This window comes from Elephas maximus, chromosome 5 (genome assembly GCF_024166365.1).
Source record: "Elephas maximus indicus isolate mEleMax1 chromosome 5, mEleMax1 primary haplotype, whole genome shotgun sequence".
NCBI classification, from domain to species: Eukaryota; Metazoa; Chordata; class Mammalia; order Proboscidea; family Elephantidae; genus Elephas; species Elephas maximus.
The window spans coordinates 25,459,408-25,469,514 of NC_064823.1; the positions used below are offsets into that span (position 1 = coordinate 25,459,408).

The window sequence follows — 10,107 nt, forward strand, 5'->3', positions numbered from 1 at the left end:
AAAAGATTAAGCTTAGTGAGGAAGGCATGTCCACAGCTGAGACAGGCTGAAAGCAAGGCACCTTGTGCAAATGAGGTAGCCAAGCTGTGAATACAAAGGAAAAACTCTTGAAGGAAACTGAAAGTGCTACTCCAGTGAACACACAAACAATAAGTAAGCGAAACAGCCTTATTGCTGGTATGGAGAAAGTTGTAGCAGTCTGGAGAGAAGATCAAACCAGCCACAATATTCTCTTAAGCCAAAGCCTAACGCAGAGCAAGGCCCTAACTTTCTTCAATTCTCTGAAGGCTGAGAGAGGTGAGGACTCTGTAGAAGACAAGTTTGAAGCTAGAAGAGGTCGGTTCATGAGATTTAAGGAAAGAAGCTGTCTCCAAAACCGGAAGTGCAAAGTGAAGCATCAAGTGCTGCATCGAGTTATCCAGAAGGTCTTGCCGAGATAACTGATGAAAGTGGCTCCACTAAACAACAGATTTCCAGTGTAGATGAAACAGCCCTACATGGGAAGAAGAAGCCATCTGGGACTTTCGTAGCTAGAGGGCAGAAGTCAATGCCTGGCTTCAGAGTTTCAGAGGACAGGCTGACTCAGGAGAGTCATTAGCTAGGGGCTGATGCATCTGGACACTTTAAGTTGAAGCCAATGCTCATTTACCTTTCTGAAAATTCTAGGGCCCTTAAGAATTATGCTAAATCTACTCTGCCTGTGCTTTAAAAATGAACAATACAGCCTGGATGACAGCACATCATCTGTTTACAACATAGCTTCCTGAATATTTCAAGTCCACTGTTGAGACCTACTGCTCAGAAAAAACAAACAAAACAAAAACCAGATTCCTTTCAAAATATTACTGCTTATTGACAATGCACCTGTTCACCCAAGAGCTCTGATGGAGATGTACAAGGAGATTAATGTTGTTTTCATGCTTGCTAACACAACATCCATTCTGCAGCCCATGGATCAAGGAGTTATTTCAACTTTCAAATCTTATTATTTAAGAAATACATTTTATAAGGCTATAGCTGCCATGGATAGTGATTCCTCTGATGGATCTGGGCAAAGTAAATTGAAAACCTTCTGGAAAGGATTCACCATTCTACATACCATTAAGAACATTCATGAATCATGGGAGGAAGTCAAAACATCATTATTAAACGGAGTTTGGAAGAAGTTGATTCCAATCATCATGAATGACTTTGAGGGGTTCAAGACTCTAGTGGAGAAAGTAACTGCAGATGTGGTAGAAATAGAAAGAGAAGTAGAATTAGAAAGTGGAGGCTGAAGATATGACAGAATCACTACAATCTCATGATAAAACTTTAATGGATGAAGTTGCTTCTTGTGGATGAGCAAAGAAAGTGGTTTCTTGAGATGGAATCTATTCCTGGTGAAGATGCTATGAGCATTGCTGAAACGACAAGAAAGGATTTAGAATATTACATAAGCTTAGTTGGTAGAGTAGTGGCAGGGTTTGAGAGGATTGGCTCCAATTTTGAAAGAAGTTCTACTGTGGATTAAATGCTATCAAACAGCATTGCATGCTACAGAGAAATCTTTCATGAAAGGAAGAGTCAATTGATGTGGCCAACTTCATTGTCTTATTTTAAGAAATTGCCACAACCACCTCAGCCTTCAGCAACCACCACTCTAATCAGCCAGCAGCCATCAACGTCGAGACAAGATCCTCCACCAGCAAAAAGATTATGACTTGCTGAAGGCTCAGATGATGGTTAACATTTTTAGCAATAAAGTATTTTCTAATTAAGGTATGTACATTTTTTTAGACATAATGCTACTGCACACTTAATAGATTATAGCATAGTGTAAACATAACTTCTACATGCACTGGGAAACCAACAAATTCCTGTGGCTTGCTTTATTGTGACACTCACTTTATTGTGGCGGTCTGGAATCTCTCTGAGGTATGCCTGTATACAAACCGTAATTGTTGTGATCCGCTTGTTCCTGAAACATAGATTCTAAGGTACAACTCAGAGTCAGGATAATTTTTCTTTATTCAAGATAAAGTCTCTCCCTTTCCTTGTTTTTCAAATTCATCCTTTGATGGCGTGTACATCTGGATGGCAATGTGCCAAGTGACGTATTTCCTTTCCACTAACACTTTGTTGATCACGACTACTTAATTATGCAAACAGGGTAGTTATTGCTTTCTTAGTGTTCTCCTCTAAGGTGATCCAACCAAATGCGGAAATTATCAAACAATATCATTAATATCACACGCAAGCAAAACTTTGCTGAAGATCATTCAAAAGTAGCTGCAGCAGTATATCGACAGGGAACGGACCAAAGTTCAAGCTGGATTTAGAAGAGGATGTGGAACCAGGGATATCATTGCTGATGTCAGATGGATCCTGGCTAAAAGCAGAGAATACCAGGAAGATGTTTACTTGCGTTTTACTGACTACGCTAAGGTATTCGACCTAGTGGATCAAAACAAATGGATAACATTGCGGGGAATAAGAATTCCAGAACGCTTAATAGTGCTCATGAGGAATCTGTACAAGGATCACGAGGCAGTCATTCGAACAGAACAAGGGGATACTGCGTGGTTTAAAGTCAGGAAGGGTGTGTGTCAGGGTTGTATCCTTTCACCATACCTGTTAAATCTGTATGCTGAGCAAATAATACGAGAAGCTGGACTATATGAAGAAGAACAGGGCATCAGAATTGGAGGAAGACTCATTAACAACCTGCGTTGTGCAGATGACACAACCTTGCTTGCTGAAAGTGAAAAGGACTTGAAGCACTTACTAATGAAGATCAAAGACCACAGCCTTCAGTATGGATTACACCTCAACATAAAGAAAACAAAAATCCTTACGACTGAACCAGTAAGCGATATTATGATAAACGAAGAAAGGAATGAGGTTGTCAAAGATTCATTTTACTTGAGTCCACAATCAACACCCATTGAAGCAGCAGTCAAGAAATCAAAAGACGCATTGCATTGGGCAAATCGGCTGCAAAGGACCTCTTTAAAGTGTTGAAAAGCAAAAATGTCAGCTTGAGGACTACAGTGGGCCTGACCCAAGCCTTGGTGTTTTCAATCACCTCATAGGCATGAGGAAGCTGGACAATGATTAAGGAAGACAGAAAAAGAATTGACGCCTTTGAATTGTGGTGCTGACGAAGATTATTGAATATACCATGGATTGTCAAAAGAACGAACAAACCTGTCTTGGAGGAAGTACATCCAGAATGCTCCTTGGAAGCAAGGATGGTGAGACTGCGTCTCACATACTTTGGACATGTTGTCAGGAAGGATCAGTCCCTGGAGAAGGACATCATGCTTGGTAAAGCAGAGGGTGAGCGAAAAAGAGGAAGACCCTTGACAAGGTGGATTGACACAGTGGCTGCAACAATGGGCTCAAGCATAGCGACAATTGTGAGGATGATGCAGGACTGGGAAGTGTTTAGTTGTATTGTAGAAAGGGTCGCTATGAGTTGGAACCGACTTGACAGCACCTAACAACAACAACAGTGTTCTCCTCTGTAAGCTAACATTACCCACTCTGCCTAGCAATCAGAAGGAGATTTTCTGGAAAACCAGTGAGAGTTCCAAGAATGGACAGGGGGCAGGAGGCCCCAGTTTGAAAAAAGGGCAGCAGTCAAGGGTACTGTGGATGCAGGCAGCAGGAACCATGCTCAGCACCCCTAGGACTGATCTGGCCTGTGAGCACCCCTGCAACTGGGATGCATCTAACTTTCTCAAACATTACCTCTGAAGCTACTTCCCAGAATCAAGAATATTTGACTGAATTTATGTCATGGCCTCTGTCTTCTTGCCCTAATCCCCACACTGTATCAGGAGTGGGTAAAAGATGGATCTGGCTCCACAGATTTCCATAGTGGAGTGTGGTGATGGAAAGCAGGCACTGAGATCTGCCCTTTTGCCAAGATTACATAAAACAGAGAACTCAGCCAGTAGGAACATGTGGTGGTTACATTGGAGGTGTGTGGATTCAGAGAAGTTAAAAAAATCACAAATCTTTGTTATATAAGGCTTCAGATTTTCCTCAATATCCCTATGGTCAGTGGTGTGTAGGTAAATGTTTAACAACTGACTCTTTGGGAGAAGGGGTGGGGGGAGCCCTAATTCATAGCATCTGTCCTTTTCTGAGGTGCAAATACCCCTGCCAATGATCGATTTCAAGCTACTTACATGACATCATTGAACACAGGGTTGGGGAAAAATATGCCGTAGCACACCATTATGCAGTATTTCCACCATACAGGTAGGACAGAAGTAAACAACTTCAAGTGCATATAATAGTGCAGTGTAGCAAAATAACAAGGAACCCTTCTTGTTAATATAATTTATTTGATTGTAAGTTTATATAAGACCCTGAATGGCACAGATGGCTAAGCATCCACTACTACCCAAAAGGTTGGAGGTTCAAACCCACACAGAGAAGCCTTGGAAGTCAGGCCTTGAAAACCCTATGGAGCAGTTCTGTTTTGCACACATGGGACCATTATGAGTCAGAATTGACTTGGCAGCACCTAACAATAACAAGAAGTTTATATAATTTAATTTTTAGTAATGCCTGTGTTTAACAACTGGCTTGCAAAATTTCTGAAAATTATGAGGCAGCTCCAGCACATCACTGCCTGTGAGGTGGATCAATACAATGGTAGAGCTAGAGAGAGAGAGGAGATATTCTATACACAGTAAGATTCTTGGTGCAAAGGCCCATGACCTGGACAAGTTTTGTCCAGTAACGTATAACACTGTGGACCCTCAGTAATAGAATAATAATAGTATCTGAAATTTATATAGCAAAACGCTTTCTCACTCCGTATCTTACTGATTTTTGATCCTTACAACAAACCTAAGGTAAAGGTATACAAGGCACGTTACAGGTGAGGAGAGAGAGTCACAGAGCTGAAACGACCTCTGACAGGTAGAGCTGAGACTAGAATTGGGTCCTTGAGACTTCCAGTTCACAGCTTTTTCCACACCATTCTGTCTCTTTCAGCCCCCTGCCATCCCTGGAACAGTCACGTACTACAGAACCATTAAATAATCTGGGATGTGCTTGTCAGGCCTTGTCCCTGGATTTAGTCCAGTGAGCTCTCAGGCATCTTCACAAAAAAAGAAAGAAAGAAATTTGGAGACGGGGCCTCAGAAAGTGGCGGGGGGGCGGGGGGAGGGGACAGAGAGAGTGGTGAAGAATTTTTCCTGTTACTTATTTCCATACACAGAAAGAACAGTGGTAACCTGGTGTATTGACAGCTGTGATGGCCAGACTCCAGGATGGCCCCGAGCGATCCTTACCCCTTGGTGGTCCTGTCCTTGCACTCCTGCACTGAATAGCGCTGACCTGTGTAACCAATAGGAAATCGCAGAAGTGATGGTATGTGACTTCTGAAGCTAGCTGTAAAGGGCACTGCGGTTTCTGCCTGTTTGTCTTGTATCACTTGCTCTGAGGGAAGCCAACTGCTATGTTGTGAGGACACCCAATCAGATCTGTGGAGAAGCCCACATGGGGAGGAACTGAGGCCTCCCAACCACAACCAGCTCCACTTGCCAGTCATGTGAATGAGTCACCTTGGAAGCAGATCCCCAAGCTCCAGACGGCCTTCAGGTACTGCAGCCCTGGCTTACAGTCGATTGTAACCTCAAGAGACATTCCAAGCTAGAAGCACCCATTTAAGTCACTTCCAAGTTCTTGACCCACAGAAACTGAAAGATAACCAATATTTATTGTTTAAGCCACTAAGTTGCTGGGTGATTTGTTACACAGCAATAGATAAACTGAATTTCTCCGGGGAGCTATACCATACGGTCTATGGGTGATTCCAATCAAATAGTGAGGTTTTAGGGACTTAACGGACACTTTAAGTAAAACGTTTTACTGCTTTACACCAACAAAATTGAATTTCAAGCTAATATTTGAAAGCTTGTACAGTACAACTTGTGAAATGGGTTGTATTCTTAATGCTTTTCTGAATGACCTGTTGTCCGTAGGAAAACGCACTCTATATGGTACCGAGTGTGTCTGCAACACTGAAGAGCAAGGCAGCTTGAACTGGTGTTTATCCCGACTCCACAACGTTATCCAATAGCACAGAGTCATCTCATAGTCCTTTGGACCCCACCTTCTGTGTCATCTTTTATTCCTTTGAGTCCCTGCCCTTTCAGAAATCCGGCACAGAGGGGAAAAAAATGAAAGAAATTAATTAGGCAGGGAGGGAGTCAGGAAACTCACTGGATGCTGGGGACAGAAATCTTAAGATTTCCACCAGCCTCAACCGCCCCTGGGAAGCTGAGCCGGGACCTCTTCTTCTGGTGTCCCCGCCCGCTGTAGTTCGCTGCTAGAAAAACCCGATCGCGTCCTCAGAGCGCAGGAGAGGATCTTGGAGACGCTGGAGGCTCCTCGTTTGCCTCGAGAGCCGGAGCGGGGATTACACCAGCTCTTCCGCGCGCTTCCTCCGAGCTGGAGGAGGCAGAGCGCGGACCCCGGCGTCCGAGCGCAAGGCGAGGCGCCTTCCCTCGGGGCCGGAGGAGACCGGAGGTGGGAGTGCGGGCGGCGCCCCTCGCCCGCCAGCTGCAGCCGAAGCCGAGTGCTCACGGTCCCCGAGCGCTGGCGCCTCCAGCATGGAGTGGGAGCTCAACTTGCTGCTCTACCTCGCGCTCTTCTTCTTCCTGCTCTTCTTACTTTTCCTCCTGCTCTACGTGGTCATCAAGCAGCTGAAGAACTCCGTGGCCAGCACCGCCGGGGCGCTCCAGCCTGGGCGCCTCTCGCTGCACCGAGAGCCTTGGGGCTTCTCCCGCGAGCAAGAGGTGTGACGCCACCGCAGCGGGCGCTCGGCCCCGCACTAGCCGGAGCTCCCCGGGCGCGGCTCGGCGGGCAAGGTGCTGCAGCCCGCAGAAGGGCTTGGAGCTGCGTGGACGCCGGGCCGGGTGTCGGCCTTGCTCCTTCGTCCGCGCGGCCGCCCGGGTTCCAGGTGCCCAGCTGGGCGGCGGCACTGGCAGGTCCGTTCGGGCGCGAGGAAACGCTGAGGGGAGGGTATCTCCGATCTTTCCAGAGGCCCAGGGCTTGCGGCACACAAGGGTATCAGGGAGAGGAGAGTTACAGGGTCCCGCCTGCAGCTGTGCTCTTCGGAGGGGACTCCAAGCTTTTCTAGGGAGGAGTGGAAATGAAAAAAAGGAAGAAGGTCGAACTTTGGAGCCAGAATGACTTTGGGCACTTGTACGCTCTCTTTTCCAACGCACCTACAATTTAGCTTGTACTCAATGGGTAAAATCTAAATTATTCAGGTAATTCAGGCCAACCACTTTCAAACTAAATTGAATGTCGACCTAAATACCCAGATTGATGAAAAGACTGTATTGGGACAGGAGGTTGGAGGGTGGGCTTGAAGTATACCAAATATTGCCTAAAATATTTTTGCCCTCTGGTAAACACCAAAAACAAAACAAAACAAAACACTGACTCATAGTGACCCTATAGGACAGAGTAGAACTGCCCTATAGTGTTTCCAAGGCTGATATCTTTATGAAAGCAGACTGCCACATCTTTCTGCCGGGGAGCAGGAGCGCCTGGTGGGTTCCAATAGCGGACCTTTCAGTTAGCAGCCAAGCGCTTTAGCCACAGTGCCACGAGGACGGTCTTAAAAAGTTAATAGGGTTCGACTGGCGGTGCGGAGGAGCGGGGATACCGTGGCCCATTTTCTGTGGGGAGTCCTTACCTCCCCTTGACACCTATCCCTGTTGGAGCCACCACCCAGTCAGCAGTGGGTTTAGAATCTGGAACAGCAAGAAAGTGAGCTTTAGAGTAAAAGTCTTTGGGAAATGACTTTGGGTTGCCCAGTGCGTGACCTTTTGGGTGGTGCAAGAAACGCAGGCTAAAACATATTGTTTTCACAGCGTGGACAACAGGAAAAAAGAGGACGGGAGTACCAGGTAGTGGTTTCTGGTTAGAGTAACAGGAGCGGGATTTCTCACCTGTGCGCCCTAAGCACCCTCCGGGCAATGTTAGTTTTGGAAATAACTTTATCTTCCAGGAACTTTTTCCTAGATTTATGTCATCGTCGGGCATTCTGGAGCCGAGCTGCTGCTTTTGACTGGTGCACTGAGGACCTCAGCTCCAGTTACAACCTTGTAACTAGGAAGAAAAGGCTGGAGCATTGGGAGATTGGTGAGGCTTTCTGAAAACGGTAAAGTGGAACCATCCATGCCTTCACAGCTTCTGTCTAAGGCTGAAGTCTGAAGATCCAGGGGTCTAAACAAGGGAAGGGTTAGCACGGGTAAAGTGGTACAATGAAGCAAAGGCTCTCATTATTCAGAAGGGTGACCTTTTTTTTTTTTTTCTTGTACTTTAGATGAAGGTTTACAGAACAAACTAGCTTTTCATTAAACAGTACACATTGTTTTATGACATTTGGTTAACAAACCCAGGACATGCGAACACTCTCCCTTCTCAACCTTGGGTTCTGTCTTATCAGCTTTCCTGTCCCCTCCTGCCTTCTACTCCTTGCCCCTGGACTGGTGTGCCCCTTTAGTCTCATTTTTTTCTTATGGGCCTGTCCAATCTTTGGCTGAAGGGTGAACCTCAGGAGTGAAGAAGGGTGAATTTCTTTTGGGACCAAGAGGCTGATTCCTAACTCAGTGCAAGAGTTGGTGCCTAGTTAGAGGAGCAAGGAAATTAGAATGGAATGTGACAAACGTTTGCAATTCTAATAATCATTCTACTTTTTTGGAAAACAGTGCAGGAGGTTCTTGTTGTTGGAATATGTAATGCAGATACATTTTGCCACCAATTGATCATTTTATAATGTTGTCATGTTTGAGTGGGATAAACTGTCCTTGCTATGACAGTGATATTGAAAACATCAACTAATTTTGGTGACTAAGACTAAAATCAATCAAATACTAGCTTTCGCCTAGGTTGGTAATAGAGAAGTAAAGTAGAAGATGATTATATTGATAATTCAAGAGAAGGAAAATGAGTCTCACTTGGGTGGGTACTTATGGGGAAATTTTTTGACCTGAGTTATTCAGATAATTTCTTAATGAAATTAATGAAATAATTAAAAATTAATGAATAATTTAAAAATTAATGAAATAACTGGTTTATTTTAAACATAATACTGTGAGAAAATTCTTTTATATATATATACCTCTTTTTCAGAACTGTTTGGTAAGACTCTATTCGAATTCCCAGAATCAACTGCAGTGATTCTGTATTGTACTTTGAACAATAGTTTTCTAATTGGTTAACACCTCTGCATTGCTTAGTTATAGGGTGATATGGATGATATGGACATTGGGGATGAGTGTGGGTGTAATTACTTAGCAACTATAGTTGTTTACAAGGATGGAAAACAATCATTTCATACTTTATATATATCCAGAATGTGAATTATTTTAACCACCTGCTTGGCTCCTTATTTTTGTAATTCTTTAATGTCCCTAGCAGAGCCACTGGCATCCAGAGGTTTGACCCATCCCTGACTCTTCCTTGACATGTGAATATAGAGAACTAGGGGGAAGTAGTTTGCTGACATCTCAGTATTAACTCAATCTCTTTGTTCATTTTACTGACTTGGGTTCCTAAGAAATGAATGATCACCTTTCTAACTAGTATCCAGCTGCCGTTTTATAAACTCTTTGTAATCTAATTTGTTGGTTAATATGCTCACTGATAACCAAAAGATTGGTGGTTTGAGTTCACTGAGAGGCACCTTGGAAGAAAGGCCTGGTGATCTATTTCCCAAAACTCAGCCATTGAAAACCTTATGGCAGCACAGTTCTACTCTGACACATGAGGATCACCGTAAGTTGGAAATGACTGGTGGCCACTGGTGATAACTCTCATTTGTTAGTTACTGAGTTCCCATTTATCCAGGCAACAACAACAAAAACGGTCGCTGTCAAGCTGACTCCAACTCACGGAGACCCTATGTGTGTCACAGTAGAACTGTGCGTCATAGAATTTTCGGTGGCTGAGTTTTTGGAAGTAGAATGCCAGGGTAGACTCAAAAGTGCCTGAGTGGTACGAACAGTTAACAAGCTGCTGATCGAAAGCTTGGAGATTTGAATTCATCCAGAGGAGTCGAAGCCAAGGCAACTGGTTATGCAGCCA

At 44.4% G+C, this 10,107-nt stretch overlaps 1 protein-coding gene across 1 annotated transcript; it reads left to right on the top strand.

Moving 5' to 3' along the window:
* The first annotated feature begins 6,457 nt into the window (after positions 1–6,457).
* SMIM43 (small integral membrane protein 43) lies at positions 6,458–6,809 on the top strand. The gene has a single exon (XM_049885404.1). The coding sequence runs from the start codon at positions 6,618–6,620 to the stop codon at positions 6,807–6,809; it is 192 nt and encodes a 63-aa protein (XP_049741361.1). The 5' UTR covers positions 6,458–6,617.
* Positions 6,810–10,107: the final 3,298 nt, after the last annotated feature.